We start from the raw sequence: 19,737 nt of genomic DNA on the forward strand, positions 1-19,737 counted from the left end.
CGCAAAAAATAAGCTCGTGAATAGGCACAAGGCAACAGTGGACATTGCCTACAACCCTGGTCAGCTATGGAGTGTAGATTGAAGCCCATGTCATTGCAAGAATTTCAATAATGTTTTTTTTTTTCCCTTTTTTTATTTTTGTGACTCTGACGTTGGTGCAAATAGCGAAATCACAGACCACATAGGCATGTCATTTTTACGCATATTGTACACATACAAGCTGAAATACAACTGTCACGAGATTGGTAGCAGCTTTCTTGCATTATTTTCTAGGACTATGCATGTTAATACAGCAAGTTTTTCATGGTACCTGTGACATTATTGTAACATATTGTCACAAAGACACAGGCACGCAGGTACAAAATAGGGCGTTTACTTTCGCAACCCAAGGGCCAGAAAACCGAACACCAGAGCACGCGCACACGGAACTACTTCGTTGTCCTCTTCAGAGGCTGGCTACCATAGTTGCCAGCCTACCTTGCGTCAATTCCTCCCTTTCAAGAGAGACCGTCCCGGTCGATTGACTGAGATGCTAGAGGTGGCCATGAAAGAAAAAAAAAATGATCACGTCAATGGAAAAAAAAAAGCCCACGCTGTTGTAGATAATAAGGAAAAAGTTCGAAGTGTTCATAACTCGCGGGCGTGGTACGGTTTCATCCGTACTACATGGACTACTTCTGGACGTGGACGTCTTCGGTTTAAACTGGTGTCGGAGCTTTGGGGAACTACCTCGTAATTCACGTCACTGAGGCAGCGCACAACTTCGTAAGGGCCAAAGTAGCGCCGCAATAGCTTCTCCGAAAGCCCACGATGTCGAACTGGTGTCCACACCCATACATAGTCACCTGGTTGATAGTGGACGCTCCTTCCGCCTTGGTTGTAACGGCGAGCGTCGATATCTTGCTGCGCGCGAATGCGGTTCCGCGCAAGCTGGCGGGCTCCCTCGGCTTTCTCAACGAAGTCGTCAACGCTGTCATTTCCGCTGTTGTCCTGGTCTACGGGGAGCATAGCGTCTAACGATGTTGTGACGCGACGGCCATAAACAAGCTCGAATGGTGTTAGGTCTGTGGTCTCTTGCACAGCGGTGTTATAAGCAAACGTGACTTACGGCAAAATTTCATCCCACGTTTTGTGCTCTACATCAACATACATAGATAGCATGTCGGCCAATGTTTTGTTTAACCTCTCCGTCAAGCCGTTTGTTTGGGGATGATAAGCTGTTGTTTTCCGGTGGTTGGTGTGCGTCAGCTTGGTGACTTGTTGCAATAACTCTGCCGTAAATGCTGCTCCGCGATCGGTTATGAGAACAGCAGGTGCACCATGGCGCAAAACAATGTCGTGGACAAAGAATCTGGCGACTTCAACTGCAGTTCCCTTAGGCACAGCTTTGGTTTCTGCATAGCGAGTCAGATAGTCGGTCGCGACAATTATTCACTTATTTTCTGAGGATGACGTAGGGAAGGGACCAAGAAGATTCATTCCTACTTGCTGAAATGGTGCTCGAGGTGGATCTAAAGGTTGGAGGAAACCGGCGGGCTTTGCGGGTGGGACTTTACGCCTCTGACAGTCACGGCAGGTGCGGACATAGGGCTGAATGGACGAATACAGCTGTGGCCAGTAGTACTTCTGTCGGATGCGCGCTAATGTCCTAGCAAAGCCTAAGTGACCGGCCGAAGGATCGTCGTGGCACGCCTGCAAAACTTCCTCACGCAGTGCCTTTGTTGTGGCGCCTCGGATGGTTGGGGAGCGTGAACGGCTTGCCGTAGCTCGGCGCGTACCATCTCCGCAATGGAGAGCTGCTCTGCAGGTGAAGCAGTCACCTGCATCTTTTGTAGCTCTTCCTTAATGAGAGCTCTGATAAGCTCTCGCAACGCGCTGATGTCATTGCCGAGATTGACAGAAGTGATCTCACTTGGGTTTACACCACGGTTATACTGCCTGGCACGCTGTTGAAGGGCCCTCTCCATGGCAGTGGCTTCCTCATGGAACTCCGCAAGGGTCGCAGGCGGGTTTCGAATCAGGCCGGCAAAAATCTCTTCTTTAACACCACGCATTAGGTGGCGAACTTTCTTGGATTCGGACATAGAGGGCTCCGCACGCTTGAAAAGCCGATCCATGTCCTCTACGTAGGTCGTCACCCTTTCGTTAGGGCCTTGAATCCTTGCCTCTATAGCACGCTCCGCTGTCTCTTTCCTGTCCTCTCGGGCAAATGCCTTGAGGAACTGCCGTTGAAACTCATCCCATGACGTAAGCGCTGCTTCATGGTTCTCAAACCACGTTTTCGCGGAGTCCTCCAGGAAGCAGTACACATAGCGTAGCTTACGCTCTGGGGTCCAATCGTTGATGACGGCGACCCGGTTGAAATGCTCGAGCCAGTCGTCGGCATCTTCAAAAGCAGCTCCGTGAAATGTCTTCGGCGTCTTGGGCTGGTTGATAACCAGGTGCGCTGGTGCTGGTGCGGTGACGTTAGGCGGTGTTTGATTCATAGTCCTCTGACGTTCAGGCAGCAAACCGTGCTGTGGCTCATATGGTGGTTTTGGGACGTTAAACCCCACAAATCAATCAATCGTGCTGTGGCTCGAGTCCCTGGAGACGACGGCTGGAACGTACGTGCACAGGGGTAAGCTCGGCTGAGATACTCGATGGACTTGCGTCAGGAGTGCTCTCAGGGGACCATATCATCTACCGTACCCAGCACTTCCACCAGAAAATCTCTATGTCGACGGTCATAAAGAGCCTTAGCCTAGTGGTAGAGTGTCCGCTTCGGCTGCGGGAGGTCGTGGGTTCAAATCCACGTGCCGCCGGATACCCACCGGTATTACAAAATAGGGCGTTTACTTTCGCAACCCAAGGGCCAGAAAACCGAACACTAGAGCACGCGCACACGGAACTACTTCGTTGTCCTCTTCAGAGGCTGGCTACTATAGTTGCCAGCCTACCTTGCGTCAATATATCGCATTATCTCGTCTCTGAAGGGCAAAGTTGCATAATGATAATGATGTTATTTATTCAGTTACATTGCAATTCCACATAATTTTGTGGGAAACTAAAACTTCAAATGCATTTTTCTCAGTTTCATGTTTTTAGACAAACACGTAGCCTTACGGGACATGTTTACATCTTTTTATTGACTCTAAATAAAAAGTTTGATACTAATGTGTTTGTATAAGCAGTGTCAATATTGCAAGCACTGTACCTGAAAAAACTTCTGGTCTCCTCATTTACCAGCTCCTAACGTCGAAACTAAAAGCACATTTCAAAGTTTTTTTCCAGGGGTAACAAAATCCTCTCATTGTTTTTCAGATGTAAAAAACATGCCTAAAGTTCAAATCAATTTTTTTATTTTTATGTAGCTGAAAAAAAAAACATCGAATTCACTATATATTTCGCCAAATAAGGGAATGAAAGTTTTGAAAGTCAGCGGGTTATTTTCTAAAGCTCTTTTTGCCCACCGGTGCTATTAATGCACATTAGTGGGCAATACCGAATGTTATCAAGGAGTTGCGTTTGTAAACACTGAAGGGATCTATAGATCTGGCCAATATAGCTAGTAATTTTTTTCTATATCTTGTTCACCAAATCGTCGTTCATGACAATTATAAACAATATGTGGCAGAAATGTTTCACTCATGTTTGTATTCATTAATTTCACATTCAAAGTTTGTTGCAAACATTGAAATTAGCGTCATTGGCTAGGCCAGCTCTCTGCCAATCTGGATATATACTTTGTTTTTGTTTTTGACATAGTGAAATTGCCAAAAAGCCCCGTAACAAGTATGCTGATTATGTATTATAAAAGTTTTATATCTTCTGTTTTAATGCGCTCCTCCGAGCGAGTGGACACGCGTTGTGTCGGCTCCGGTTTCAACGAATGTTTTGCAGCGGAAATCACCTAGAAGCCCACAAGACATTGGTACCCGCGTATTCAGCTTGTCATCAGGAATTGCCTGGCACCAAGTTCCAGGTGGGGACTTGAATTTTGACACCTTTTTGGCGCATTTTTGTCAACCACGCTGGCGGGAGAGCTACGCCTAACGCCTGCCAAGCCACCGGCAGCACAGCTGCCAGAGACGCTGCTGCCTAGGCCGGCCTAGCTCTGCGGACACCAAGAAACGCCGGTCAGTGTGTTTCACGCGTCCAACTTTCTGAGAAGAAATGGAGGTCGCTGTGGAGGGAGAACCCATTTCCCGTGAAGAATTCGAAGAAAGTACAGAATGGAGCACCATAAGATCAAAGAAGTCGACCCGCGGGCAATCACTGGAACCCGGTTGGGGATTCTCAACGAGGGAATAACAGCAGGAAACAGTGTGAGCAACGCCTGCGTCAAATAACAAGATTAAGGGGGGACGCGGCCTTTGAAAACCGAAAAATCGCGAAAAGTCGATTTTTGGCAAACCACATATTCGGGCAGTATGTGTCATAAACTACCTTTTCTGTAAATAACAACGTCTAATTTGTCGCGAAACCATTTGAAATAAAGTTTAGAACATGCCGCGGCGGCCCTCGAGCGGCGCGCGAGCGCTCAAAATACCCCAACTTGGCGTGATCGCAGTTTCTCAACCACTCGGCGGAGCGCCGCCATTTTGGTGTTGTTTTGTTTGTGAATTCTTGCTCTTTCTTTCCCCGCCACCTGTGTCGCCGGCGGCAGCGCAGGAGAGGAGCAAGCCGCTCATGATTGGAGGGCTCGCGAGAGCTTTCAAGTTTCCCGCGGCTGAGGCGCGCAGCGGGGATTGGGCGAAGCGCGCTCCCCAAGGACGCGGGGGAGCCCGCGACTGCCATTGGCTGCTGCGCGCGATAACGTAGCGCTCTTGCGCATAATGCGGCCGATGCGGCCGCTCGTCTACTGCTCCTCCGTCCGGCGTCTTTGTGTTCCGCTCGCTTCCGTCTATCGTTGCAGCCGTTCGCATACTCTCCACGTTTCAACTGTCTTCGAAACGATTTTCAACCGTCTTTACGAGACGATTTTCAACCGTCTATACGAGACCGTTGTTGTGTTCGCTCACGATGCGCCCAACGAAAAAGAAGACGCTACAATCGTACGGTGCAAGGAAGCGAGCTATGAAGCTTGTCCGCGCGGCGAGGCTCTCCGCTCGCACGTGGGCCGACGGTGATCGCGCCAACGGTACCTGTGGGGCAGCTTCTGCTTCATCTTCGCAAGAGAGTGGTCGCATCGACGCGCCTAGCAACGGGACTCCTGCTCCGTCGGTGCAAGAATTTGTCGTTTCAAGTGCGCCTGGTGTCTCGTGCTCATCGACAGTGGCTTCCGCATCTTCTCTTTCATCGGCCTCGAGTGCGATCGCGTCGTCAACTGTGCATTTGGGAACAAGTTTCCTGACGTGCGAGGAGAAAGAGGCGGCGGATCAACAACGCGCTGCTGTGCAAACAGAACTTGGCGCTATGCCAGCGACGGAGCGGAAATTTCAGGCAATTGAGCGCGATCATGAAGCTGCCACCGCTACAAGTGAAGGCGAAAAATTTTTTCTTGTGCAAATGGATGCCCTAGACGACCTGCTATCTCGGACCCCGTGCCACCGGTGCACCGCGATTGGGATGAAGGTACGAGGAGGCACCCAACTTGGACTTGCTGCAAAGCTTGAGCTAGTATGCTTGCATTGTGGAGTAGTTTCAAGCTCATGGAGTTCATCTCGTCAGGATGACACAAAGGCCTTTGATGTGAATGTAAGAGCCATTATGGCAACAAAACAAATAGGCAAGGGACAAACAGCTCTCAACGACTTTTGGGCAGCGATGAACGTGTCCCATCGTGGCCTCCATCACAAGACCTTTCAGAAGCACCTGAAGAAATTCAGGGAACCGCAGACACAATGCATAGAAAATTTCTATGCAGAATCTGCTTCTGCTGTAAAAGCCACTTACAAAGAAATGGATCAATATTTCACCAGGGATATAACAGTTTGTTATGATGGAACATGGCACAAGCGTGGGCACACATCCCATATTGGAATCGGGGCAATTAACGAATACCATACGGGCCTTATCTTGGACGCCGTTGTTCTGTCTAATCAGTGCTTTGGTTGCCAAGTAGGGCCAAAGCCTGCAGACGCAGACTATGCATGCTGGCTGGAGAATCATGTGTGCCAGAAAAACACCGACTCTAAATCAGGGAGAATGGAGGTTGAGGCAGCTATCATCCTCTTTTCACGCTCACTGTCGAAGCACAACCTCCGTTACACAACGCTCGTGTCTGATGGAGATAGTGCCACCTTCTCTGCCCTTGTACAAGAAAATGTTTATGGACTGGTCCCCATTTCAAAAGAGGAATGCCTGAACCACGTTCAGAAGAGGATGGGGACTGCACTTCGCAACCTTGTGCAGAAAAGTGACAAGGCTTTGGGAGGGAAGGGCAGGCTGACAAAGGCCCTCATCGACAAGTTGACAGATTATTATGGCTGGGCCCTACGGAACAATTCCGATGATGTGGCTGATATGCGGCGGGCAGTGATGGCATCGTACCACCATGTGACGTCGACGGATGAGGAGCCGCACCACGACTTGTGCCCACAGGGTGCAGACTCCTGGTGTCGTCACAATGCCAGCAAGATTACCGGTGTTCCAGCTCCGAAGCATTCGTACAAGCTACCAACTTTTTTGTTTATTGAGATATCTTAATGAAATTTTCAGGATAGACTTATAGCAAAAGCATTTGAAGAACTACAAAAATTCATCAAGTTATTTATGTTCACTGGTTTTCAAGTTACAGCAGAATATCAGGGTAGTGCACATGGTTCTTTTATTCCAGGCCTGGAGAACTTTCAAAAGGTGCTGGAACTGTGAAATTAACTATGATGATTCCCAGATTGATACTCCAGGGGGTAACAGAGCCCTTTTTTTTGAATTTCCTTGCTGAAAAGTTTTAGCAGACCATCAAACTTTGTGTTCGTGATTAGGATATTATCAATCAAATTTTGATTAAATATAATAAATAACACACACAATATATTGAAAAAATGGGCTTGTCACCCCCTCAGAAATTTATTCATGTACATAATAAAAAAAGACTTATGGAAATCCAATGAGTGGTTCCAGAGATATGGCTGGAATAAGCAGCCTCACTAGCCAAAAAAGTCATTTTGAGAAAATGACGTTTGAAAGTTTTGAGCACATAGGCAGTTCTAAAATGAACCTGCAGCGTAACTGGAGGTGTCCTTTGGCACTCTCTTTCTTTGCCGCCTTTCCATCTTCTCTAGGGATCGCTTCTTAGCCTTTTTCAAGCGCAGAGAATCTTTCTCGGCTGCCCGTTGAATGGCCAGGTGGCCAGGTGTTAGCCCCACTGATGAAGCTAGCTCTTGGGTGGCCCTGTAGCAGCCAGCATTGTATCTTAGCACTGCACCATGCAGTGCTGTCTCCACAGCAATCAGTGACGCATGCTGCTCTTTGGGCATGAGGGACCACAGCACAGAGTGAAAGGACTCTGATGCATTCTGCGTCTTTGCTCCCAGGCAGCGTTGCAGAAGAGAAGCCTGTGAGAGCCTCTCATAAATGGGTAGAAGTGCATCTGCAACATAGCGTGGCAGCTTGTACGAATGCTTCGGAGCTGGAACACCGGTAATCTTGCTGGCATTGTGACGACACCAGGAGTCTGCACCCTCTAGGCACAAGTCGTGGTGCGGCTCCTCATCCGTCGACGTCACATGGTGGTACGATGCCATCACTGCCCGCCACATTGCAGCCACATCATCGGAATTGTTCCGTAGGGCCCAGCCATAATAATCTGTCAACTTGTCGATGAGGGCCTTTGTCAGCCTGCCCTTCCCTCCCAAAGCCTTGTCACTTTTCTGCACAAGGTTGCGAAGTGCAGTCCCCATCCTCTTCTGAACGTGGTTCAGGCATTCCTCTTTTGAAATGGGGACCAGTCCATAAACATTTTCTTGTACAAGGGCAGAGAAGGTGGCACTATCTCCATCAGACACGAGCGTTGTGTAACGGAGGTTGTGCTTCGACAGTGAGCGTGAAAAGAGGATGATAGCTGCCTCAACCTCCATTCTCCCTGATTTAGAGTCGGTGTTTTTCTGGCACACATGATTCTCCAGCCAGCATGCATAGTCTGCGTCTGCAGGCTTTGGCCCTACTTGGCAACCAAAGCACTGATTAGACAGAACAACGGCGTCCAAGATAAGGCCCGTATGGTATTCGTTAATTGCCCCGATTCCAATATGGGATGTGTGCCCACGCTTGTGCCATGTTCCATCATAACAAACTGTTATATCCCTGGTGAAATATTGATCCATTTCTTTGTAAGTGGCTTTTACAGCAGAAGCAGATTCTGCATAGAAATTTTCTATGCATTGTGTCTGCGGTTCCCTGAATTTCTTCAGGTGCTTCTGAAAGGTCTTGTGATGGAGGCCACGATGGGACACGTTCATCGCTGCCCAAAAGTCGTTGAGAGCTGTTTGTCCCTTGCCTATTTGTTTTGTTGCCATAATGGCTCTTACATTCACATCAAAGGCCTTTGTGTCATCCTGACGAGATGAACTCCATGAGCTTGAAACTACTCCACAATGCAAGCATACTAGCTCAAGCTTTGCAGCAAATCCAAGTTGGGTGCCTCCTCGTACCTTCATCCCAATCGCGGTGCACCGGTGGCACGGGGTCCGAGATAGCAGGTCGTCAAGGGCATCCATTTGCACAAGGAAAAATTTTTCGCCTTCACTTGTAGCGGTGGCAGCTTCATGATCGCGCTCCACTGCCTGAAATTTCCGCTCCGTCGCTGGCATAGCGCCAAGTTCTCTTTGCACAGCAGCGCGTTGTTGATCCGCCGCCTCTTTCTCCTCGCACGTCAGGAAACTTGTTCCCAAATGCACAGTTGACGACGCGATCGCACTCGAGGCCGATGAAAGAGAAGATGCGGAAGCCACTGTCGATGAGCACGAGACACCAGGCGCACTTGAAACGACAAATTCTTGCACCGACGGAGCAGGAGTCCCGTTGCTAGGCGCGTCGATGCGACCACTCTCTTGCGAAGATGAAGCAGAAGCTGCCCCACAGGTACCGTCGGCGCGATCACCGTCGGCCCACGTGTGAGCGGAGAGCCTCGCCGCGCGGACAAGCTTCATAGCTCGCTTCCTTGCACCGTACGATTGTAGCGTCTTCTTTTTCGTTGGGCGCATCGTGAGCGAACACAACAACGGTCTCGTATAGACGGTTGAAAATCGTCTCGTAAAGACGCTTGAAAATCGTTTCGAAGACACTTGAAACGTGGAGAGTATGCGAACGGCTGCAACGATACACGGAAGCGAGCGGAACACAAAGACGCCGGACGGAGGAGCAGCAGACGAGCGGCCGCAACGGCCGCATTATGCGCAAGAGCGCTACGTCATCGCGCGCAGCAGCCAATGGCAGTCGCGGGCTCCCCCGCGTCCTTGGGGAGCGCGCTTCGCCCAATCCCCGCAGCACGCCTCAGCCGCGGGAAACTTGAAAGCTCTCGCGAGCCCTCCAATCATGAGCGGCTTGCTCCTCTCCTGCGCTGCCGCCGGCGACACAGGTGGCGGGGAAAGAAAGAGCAAGAATTCACAAACAAAACAACACCAAAATGGCGGCGCTCCGCCGAGCGGTCGAGAAACTGCGATCACGCCAAGTTGGGGTATTTTGAGCGCTCGCGCGCCGCTCGAGGGCCGCCGCGGCATGTTCTAAACTTTATTTCAAATGGTTTCGCGACGAATTAGGCGTTGATATTTACAGAAAAGGTAGTTTATGACACATACTGCCCGAATATGTGGTTTGCCAAAAATCGACTTTTTCGCCATTTTTCGGTTTTCAAAGGTCGCGTCCCCCCTTAAGCCAGATGCCTCCACTGCCCCGGCACGACTACAAGATCATCATCCGACCTATAGGTGGCCTTCGACCTTCCGATCATGGAGCCGCCCGATTGGCGACTAGCATTTACCATGCCGCAGAAATTCCGAGAGAAGCCCAAGATGAGGACACAACATGCCCAAATTTTCAGCAAAATATCATCGTTGTAAGCACACCCATCGAGGCGCATGCTGATAGATACCAGAAAATTTCTCGCATTGTGGTCGGCAACAAGACGTACGATACCAGCGCATATGAAGCAGCACCAGACGGTACGTCAAAAGGCGTGATACGTGATATCCCGTTGGAAGATATCGCCCGAGATGTTACGGGTAATGTGATTACGACAAAGAACCCCACAGCCATCGCTGCGAAACGCCTCAGCAACACAATGATGCTGATCGTACTGTTCGCTGGTCTTCGCGTGCCAACATACGTTCGATACGGTGGATCAATGTTGAGGTGCTCCCTTTACCGCAAACAGATAGACACGTGTTATCAATGCGGTCGCCTGGGGCACCGTGCAGATGTGTATGCCCAAGCTTGAAAGACCACGTGTGCCGTGGCTGTGGTACGACTAACCCCTCGCAAGATCACCAATGCAAGCCCACTTGTCAACTATGCGGCGGCGACCACCAGACGGCCGAGAAGGCGTGCAGGGCACGTTACAAGACGCCGTACCTGGTGAAACGCCGGCGATGGGAGCGACAACAACAATATGAAGACTACCCGATGAAGCCAACGTCTTTCGACAACAGCTTCGAGCAGCGGAACACTACTCCTACCCGGAAGCGCGAAAGAAAGCCTGGTCGAGATCTCTGTCGTGGTCTCGCTCCCGGCCCCGCTCCCGGTCGCAGTCAACATCTCGGAGCCGTACACCTGGACCTGGCGCAATCTTCAATGTGGGCTGGGTAGACGTAGTCAAGGGGGCGCGCTCGGGGTCTGAGGAGGCCGCTTCTCAAGGCAAACTTGATAAATTAGCGGCTGAAATAGCAGAGCTAATGCAGATGTTAGCACAATGCAACCAGAAAATGACATCCTTAGGAGAGGAAAACAGGACCCTCAAGGAGGAGTTACACCACTATAAAAGAACAAAACATGCTCCATCAGTAGTACCACTGCTCTCAGCGGTTACAACCAGTGAGAAAATGGAGGAAGGTACAACACCACCACCTCCCAAGCACAGAGCCGAAACCCAGGCCAATGAAGACAAACCCACAGGCGTGACACCCGAGAATAAAGTCCTGAAGGAAGTTCAGTAATCAGTCAAAGAATTAAATGAGTGGATGAGCAACGCGTCCCGACTGATCTCAGCCCTTACTGACCGCGTAGAGACTATAGCTAAAATTACCCAGCAAGAAAACGAACACCTACACATCGCTGTGGAGGCTAGAGTCACTCCTCTGCCACCTAGCGGACTGGACCTTATGGCGACTGTAAAGCAACCTTCCTCGTCGGCATTCAGTGTGATACAGCCGGCGACATTCTGACCTCCTGCGTCTTATCATAGCTAGAAATCACGCCTACACAATTTGGCAATGGAATTGTAGAAGCTACGTGAATAATCAAGCAAATCTTCACCAATACCTTAAGGGAAAAGTTGAGCACGAAATCGTTTTATTGCAGGCGACACCTTGTCTCGCTAAATTAACAGGCTATCGCTCGATCGGACATGCCAACGGGGAGACGACTGTCCTTACCACCCTAGTTAGACGAAACCTTACGTTCACGCAACACGACACGGAAATTAGCAATATAGACAATATATTTATTGAACGCGTTCCGCAACACAAGACACACGAAAGTCTTTTTATACTAAACATATACAGCAGCCCTAAACAAAAGAAACACAGATTTCTCACACTCTTTAAACGCGCCCTCAACATCGCTGGCCAAAATCCCATCTTAATAGCGGGGGACTTCAACGCACCACACACTGCCTGGGGATACTCTTATGTGTTTTCTAAAGGTAGGGCCTCTGGTTTGACTCGCAGCAGGAGGGATTAACTCTCATCACCAACCCTAGCACACCCACACATGCAGGCACTAGCTCCAGTAAAGACACAACGCCTGATCTGACATTCACGAGAAACACATCAGCAGCCACCTGGAAAAATACCCTAGAGGACCTGGGCAGCGACCACTACATCATCGAGGTACATGTTCAAGGTGGCCCACGTAAACCCATGGGAAAACAGCTAAAGTTGAGAGACTGGGCCCATTTCCGCTAATCACATGAGAACCAGGTCCAACCCATCAGCGACATAGAGGACTGGATACACACGCTTAAACAGGATATTAATAATGCCACCTGAATCGTACCTCCCGAGGCACACCTCGAAGAGATTGATAACGAGCTCCTCCACAAGTGGGAAGCAAAGCAATCACTCCAAAAGAGGTAGAAGACGCAGAAACCCAACAGAAACGTCAGAAAACGCATAGCATTCCTCAACACAGAGATAGAGATGTATGCAACACAGCTAAGCCGGCAACACTGGGATGAAACCTGCGATGCGATGGACAGGCAGCTAAGTCTTATTAAAACATGGCATTTTCTACGGTTCCTGCTCGATCCAGAAGACAGCGAAACCGCCCAACGACAAACTGTCAACAAACTAATACATGCTTACAAGGGCACCGACGAGGAGTTTCTCAGAGAGGTAGAGCTCAAATATATCTCTCAGGCTCCTACTCAGCAGCATCCAGATTATACGGGCCAGGTCAACACTGTATACGAAGAATTCACCGAAGTGGATATCCGTGCTGCCCTACAAAAGCTTAACACCAAATCTGCACCAGGTTCGGAAAACATCACGAATAAGATAATACGTAATTTGGACGATGAGTCGATCACGCATATCACAGACTATATTAATAACTGCTGGAACACCGGAATCTTGCCCCTGCAGTGGAAAACGGCCAAAGTGATTATGATTCTGAAAGCAGGCAAACCACTGAATACTGACAATCTTAGGCCCATCTCCTTAACATCTTGCATTGGCAAATTGATGGAACACGCTTTCCTGGCTAGACTGACAAATTACCTCAAAGACAATGATTTTTTTCCACACACCATGATTGGCTTCCGCAGGCATCTTTCAACGCAGGATGCCATGTTGCAGCTTAAACATCACATCATAGACCGTACAGGATGCTCCATTAGGGGCATACTTGGTCTTGATCTCAAGAAGGCTTTTGACTCTGTCACGCATAGCACCATTCTAAATCAGGTCAATACCCTAAACTTGGGGCTTCACACGTACAACTATATAAGAGCATTTCTTACCGGCAGAACGGCCACGACCACTGTGCGAGCACTCAGGTCGTACGAAATAACCATGGGAAGTGCGGGCACCCCGCAGTGTTCCGTGATCTCTCCCTTGTTGTTTAACCTCGCCCTCATTGGTCTTCCTTCAAAACTTCAAACCATCCAAGGACTTATCACACCATTTACGCCGATAACATCACCCTCTGGGTGTGCGACGGCAGTGACGGTTCCATTGAACAGAGATTACAGGAGGGGATTGACACAGTGGAACGGTATTTACAAGAAACTGGACTATCGTGCTCGGCGGAGAAATCTGAGCTACTGCTATATCGCCCTACACTTGGAGGTCGGCCACCCAAACAACATCCCCAAGCGCAGGCACACGCTGATATAAAACTCACTACAAGCGATGGTCACGCCATACCAACCGTGGACAAAATCAGAGTGCTAGGTTTGATCATAGAAAGTAAGGGTACCAACAGAGAGACAGTTTGCAACATTGAAGCCAGAGTGTCTAACACGATGTGCCTCATTAGGCGCATTACCAATAAACACAAAGGTATGAAAGAGGCTAGCGTCATCCGTTTGATCCAATCATTCGTTCTGAGTCACATCACCTATACAGCGGCGTACCCCCGATCGTTCACTGTGGAAAAGTCAAAACTCAACAGCCTAATTAGGAAAAGTTACAAACAAGCGCTAGGTTTGCCTCAAAACACCAGCACCGAACTCCTCCTTCAACTTGATTTACACAATACCCTTGAGGAACTTATTGAGGCGCAACAAATCTCCCAATTCGAGTGATTAGCCAAGACTAGGCCAGGCCGCCAGGCTCTATGTAATCTCGGTACTTCTTACCACACTCAACACTGAGACAAACACGACAAACCACGCACTATCCGTGCTAAGCTCACAGTACCACCCATACCAAGAAACGTGCACCCTGAACACAACAAGGGCAGACGTGTCAGTAGAGCCAGAGCCATGTCAAAGATGTTTGGGCGCAACCATGAGGCAGTCTTTGTCGACGCAGCACGCTACCAGGAACATCACCGCTTCGTGGCTGCTGTCGTAGACCACACAGAACAATGCAAAAGCAGCGCGTCAATCATCACACGGAACATAGAAACTGCAGAGGAAGTGGCTATCGCGATGGCCATAGCCCACACTAACGCCTCGTGTGTAATTAGCGAGTCGCAGACAGCCGTTGGAAACTACGCCAGCGGCAGAATCTCTTCTGAGGCATTGCGGATTCTTAGTACAGGCAAAAGTCACGAGGCGGACAAATGCGTGCACATCTTGTGGTTCCCTGCCCACACACCACTAGGAAACGCGGAGGACAGTCCGAATGAAGTGGCGCATAACAGGGCTCGAGGTCTTACGTTTCGAGTCACAGACGAAGCGGCCATCCAAACGCACCTTTCTGCGTCGGTGTGGGAATGGGACAATCGGCTCACTAAATTTAATGACGTAATTCAACACTATCGACTGCAAAGGCGGGAGTACCCTCCGCCTCACCCCTAGCTAAATTGGGTCCAGTCCGTTCAGTGGCGGCAGCTACAAACACGCACATACACGAACCCTGTCATCATGCACCACATATATCCCGACGTCTATAGTTCTAATCTATGCCAGTACTGTACCACCAGAGCCACTCTTGACCATATCCTATGGCAATGTCCAGCATTAGTTAGAAATTCTGGGGTCGCGGCCTCCAATGAAGACCTTCGGGCACGTTGGCGGACTGCGCTGTTCAGTTCGGGCCTGGACAAGCAACTTTGGGCGATCCAGCAGGCCAAGGAAACTGCCGGGAGACACGGTCTCTCCGTTGGCCCCTAGGTGGGAGCCCATCCCAGCAATCTGCCGGAAATTAATAAAGTCTACATCTCTCTCTCTCTGTTCTAATGCAGCTATCGAAAATCTACTTACAGATTAGGAATCTGCAGAAAAAATTGAATAAGTGTATCATGTTTAATTTGATTCAAGCAAATAATAAAAAAAATTGTCCTAAGATGTATTTGCAGCAAATTCCTGAAATAATTTTTTTTTTCACTTAATGCATTGTTTGACCAATAAAGCCATAGGTCCTCATTGTACGGTTGCTGATTTGTAGGCTTGCAAGTTGTGAAACTAAATATCTTGAAAAGGTTGCGCTGAAGCCACGCCTACTTCAACATTGTGGCGAGGCGATAGGCAAGTTTGCTGGGTCACTGCCGCAATTCAGGCACCAGGTGCAGTCGAAAGCTCTTGTTTCACTTTCGGATATCCTTTGCGGGCCTTGCGGCAAGTTCTTTCAAATGGAAAGGGAAGTTGTTTATACCTTCTCAGTGTCTTTCCTTTTCTCTGGCTTCCAACGTATGCCGGTGGCACTCCATGTTATACTCGCATATGAACCTGTTCTTTCTGCCTTTCTCACACCAGCCATAGTGGTCTAATGGCATTTGGCTGCTGACCTGCATGTCACGGGGCCGAATCCCAGCTGCGACGGCCACAATTTCGATGTAGACGAGAACACTTGAGGCCTGTGTGCTTGGCTTAGATTTAGGCACACGTTAAAGAACCCCAGGTAGTCGAAATTTTCAGAGCCCTCTACTACAGCATCTCTGATAATCATGTGGTTTTGGGGCATTAAAATCCAACAATGATTTTTATATTTTCGCCTTATTTTCGCGGGCAGCCCGGACAACTGGCAATACCACAAGCAGTACCTGAACAGTGTGGAGAAGCTGCAGTCTATGGGCTGGACACCCGAAGAGAGCAGCACTGAGTGAGTCACCGAGTTGAATTTACACCTGTTGCGCCAATAGGACCTCTCTGTAGTTGTCTCAGTCGTACTGTGGCAGGCTATCTTCATTTCTGGCTCTGCATCTTACGCACTTCCTTGCAGAGTGGACGAGAGGTATGAGTTGTGCCCACCAGCTGACTACACGTACCCAATGGCCCTGGACTTCATCGAGACTCTCAAGAAGTCTTTCAAGAAAGGTGGACTGCTCCGAGGTCCTTGCATGGCTCATGTTGTCATCATGGTCAGGGAGAAGGCCAGTCAGGAAGTCCTCGGTGAGTGAGAGCAGGTCTTCCCCAGCTACACATCGTCCCTGTTTCTTCCTGAAACATCTTGTACTGCCATTGCAGTTCTGAACGTGCTAGCATAAATCGCAGAGCTGTTAAACACCCTCTTGCAGAGCGCAGCCTGAATATGTGTGAACACATACGTGCATGTTATGAATGGTGTGGCTTCCCTCTTGGTCTCGGCTCACAATGTATGCACTCTTGCTTTACGCCGGTCATGTGGCACCATAGCGGACCTGCTGGTGGACTTTTTCGAGAGAACCAGCCACAAGCCATCCTGCCTTCTCGACCTGTCTTACCTGATCAATTTGTGTGCCTTCAGCAACGAAGATATTGTCAAAGTATGTGTTACCGTTCAACCTCCGTAGTTGAAAAGAAAAAAGAAAAACCGAGCTGTGTATTTATCTTTCTAGTCTTCCTTCTTTCTTGAAGTCTTTATGCAGGCTTGCACTTGTTTTTTATTTTAAGTTTGTGAGGAAAGATGTTCTTGGTGAACAAACTGATTGACTGGTGAGACCATTCGAGCTAATGGTAGCTATGGAAAACTGTTCCTTCAAAAAACACACAGCATACTTCTGATCGTTCTGCAAGTACAGTAGGCACAGAACCTGAAGGGACCAGAAAAATACGTTCCATTTAATTGCAGTTTCTCTTACTGAGATATGAACAAGGGTGCAGAATACAAGTACTAAACCAATCAAATTCAGAGGCAAGAAGCAATCCCATTTAACAGATTTTCATTTACTGGGAGTCTACTGTACATTGACAGTTCTTATACATTGTGGACGTGTGACCTCACTGCTTTTCTGCACTTTCATTTCAGCTGGTGGACAGAATGGAGGCATTGCTGAAAGAGGCACTGCCCGAGAGCTGGCAAAGGCCTCCTGATGTAAGTGCTGCTACTAGGTACTTAACTGGGTCGTGCCGTACTTTTTCGAAAATGGTCAGAAAACGCGGCTGATTGGTAGTCGAGGCTCCCGAGAACACATGAGTCAGATACCGTATTTAATCGCGTAATGAACGCACTTTTTTTTCTTGGAAAATCGGACTAAAGTTGGGGGTGCGTTTATTATGCGAGGCAAATTTTATTGAAACTCATTCGGGAGGAGCACAAAATGCTGTAACACACACAAAAAAAAGTTCGCTTACTTAGCCTTTCCCAATAGACATACGCATACACTGTTTGGAAATGGCTGCTTTGTTGACTCATCTTCGGTGGCTGAAAGTGTTATCTTCTGCAAGCTGTGCCTGCGCTGCCCGCACACTCCATAAAAGCGTTTCAGGGCTTTATTTTTTCGCAATTGTTTAACGCCAATAGTGGTATATGCTGCGACATCGAGAGGGGCCCAGAAACATGCTCTACGACACTATGACGCACATATCCAACTTTTTGGCAACCTCGCACGACGACGCCGTTGACATTGAGCTAAGCTACCACCGAAGCATCAAAACAAACCATCGATAATAAGGTTAACAACAAAATACGGCTGCTGCCTTGCTGTTTCACATGAGAAGTTACTGTAGAAAAGGTAGCCTATATCTTGCATTCCTTGTAGTACGTGCGGATAATGTACACGAAAAGCGAATTGCAACCGAAGTGAGAATCGGGGAGTGCTGCAATGTTGCGGAAATAGTCCCGATCTTTTTTGGGCGTCAAGCGATTTTTTTCGGTTAACCATAAATCTGCTACGCGATGGAGACGAATGGTCCTTCGGGACAGCCATAGCAACAGCAAACCCTGTCGTCATCGCTCGAAAATCACGGGCATGTGGATAGGCCTTAAAGTTTCGTATTTACAAAAAGCGATCGCTGGTTGGCACGGACAGTTTCACTTCACTTTTTATTTCCTTAAGGGCCCCCTCAAGGGGGGTATTACATAAGGGGTGGGGTTACAATTGGGCGATATATATATATATATATATATATATATATATATATATATAATGAAAATACACAACTATACATACAAAAAATTATAAGTAAACAATATATATACATTTGTAATTATGCACATCAACCAGATATGCATGTAATTAGTAGCCACATATAAACATAAGACTAAATTAGTGGTTAAGCTTCTCAGCAAATGATGATGGGCAGGTGATATCAGCGATAGAACGGGGCAGGCCGTTCCGCTCAGTCGATGAACGGCAGAAAAAGGAGGCTGAGAAGGTAGTAGTGCAGCTGCGTGGACGGGTTACTTGTAAGTGATGCCCAGTACGAAGGGAGAAGTGTGGGGGCGAGGCCAAGATGTATGGTGTCTGATAAAGCGAGCTGTAAGAGAACTTGTGAAAAAGGATTAGTGAATCAATGCGGCGCCGGGATGACAATGAATCTAAGCTGGATCGTGCCTTCAGTAGTGATACACTTGTGTGACATGAGTACGATGAATGAATTAATCTTGCGGCGCGATTTTGGACTACTGCTTCGAGTGAATTGATGAGATATGCTTGATGTGGGGACCATATTGGGGAGCTTTGTGACCTTCCTTCGCTGTGTGCCTATCAGCTGCCATGTCTCTACATTTGCACCATTCGTGATCCTCGCTGTGGCGCAAAGATAATTAAAAAATACTAGGGACATGCCGTGCACAGGTGGAAAGAAAGCAATACGGCGCATGGCAGCGGGCGAAGGGGAGGAGGGAGTGAGCCGAGGGGGGTCGGCGTCGGCATAGTAATGAACAAAAAACAAATAATATCTTACGGGCAAGGAGGCGCCTTGTGTCATTTAGCGGTACTCCAGTGGAATAATGTTGGAGGTACATTTATTACGCGGGGGAGAAAATTCCAAATTTCGATGTCTGAAGTTGGGAGTGCCTTGATTATGCGATTGTGTTCATTACACGAGCAAATGCTGTATACATTGCTGTCACTGAAATCTCTGACATCGTAACACAGGCTTCAGCATTTAGCAACTGTGCCTTGTCAAGGCAACACAATCTCTTTTAGCTAGTAGAGCACAAGAAGTGTCATCAGGGTTTGTAAGTGCAGATGTCAAGCAAGAATTTGTAACGTCTTCATATGCATAGTTCCAATAAATATGGATTTGAAGAGCATGCAAATGCTTGCTTGACATCTGTACTTATAGGCCTTGAGCAAACTTGTTGTGTGATACTAGCTAAAAGACATTGTGTTGTCTCGACATGGCGTGATTCTTCAGTTAAGCATCCCTTTCTCATAGTGCTCGTAAATTGGAATGCGGCATCTTTTTTCCAGTGTAGTGTCTGCTGTGTAGTGATCTCATGATAACAAGGTCATGTTGCTGCAAGCTAAATGTAATGTTGGCTTGTGATGTAAGTGTTCAAGCCATAGTTATGGCTCTATGACTTGAGCTGCAAGTAGAATTACCTCCTTGGATGTCCATTACATAGCCCTAAATTTTCTCATTTTGCTCTGTGTACTTGCCAGCCCACCAATTAAGTACAGTGTCAAAAAGAGAGAACAAATTTGCTCAAATTAAATGTGCCCCTTGTTCTTTTGTGCACTCATATTTATGGTTGTCAGGAAATATAGTGTGCATCCAAATTTAGTGCACATTCCCGCTTTTGTGATAGACAAAAGTGGCATATTGATGAGGAAAAAGACAAG

At 48.2% G+C, this 19,737-nt stretch overlaps 2 protein-coding genes across 2 annotated transcripts in view; one reads left to right on the top strand and one right to left on the bottom strand.

Moving 5' to 3' along the window:
* LOC119169857 (phagocyte signaling impaired) overlaps positions 1-19,737 on the top strand; it is a 98,923-nt gene that overhangs the window by 19,604 nt on the left and 59,582 nt on the right. Inside the window, exons 7-10 of the mRNA XM_075883760.1 lie at positions 15,759-15,848; positions 15,969-16,138; positions 16,382-16,491; positions 16,974-17,039. Of these exons, the coding sequence (XP_075739875.1) occupies positions 15,759-15,848; positions 15,969-16,138; positions 16,382-16,491; positions 16,974-17,039 (436 nt within the window). The remainder of the gene's footprint in view (positions 1-15,758; positions 15,849-15,968; positions 16,139-16,381; positions 16,492-16,973; positions 17,040-19,737) is intronic.
* Positions 7,103-9,074, bottom strand: LOC142785356 (uncharacterized). The gene has a single exon (XM_075883833.1). It carries the CDS (start codon positions 9,072-9,074, stop codon positions 7,134-7,136), a length of 1,941 nt encoding a protein of 646 aa, XP_075739948.1. The 3' UTR covers positions 7,103-7,133.

The sequence above is a fragment of the Rhipicephalus microplus genome, unplaced genomic scaffold (genome assembly GCF_043290135.1).
Source record: "Rhipicephalus microplus isolate Deutch F79 unplaced genomic scaffold, USDA_Rmic scaffold_21, whole genome shotgun sequence".
NCBI lineage: Eukaryota > Metazoa > Arthropoda > Arachnida > Ixodida > Ixodidae > Rhipicephalus > Rhipicephalus microplus.

Coding starts and splice junctions, on each gene's coding strand:
- LOC142785356 (XM_075883833.1), bottom strand. CDS start 9,074: ATGAAGCTTGTCCGCGCGGCGAGGCTCTCCGCTCACACGTGGGCCGAC.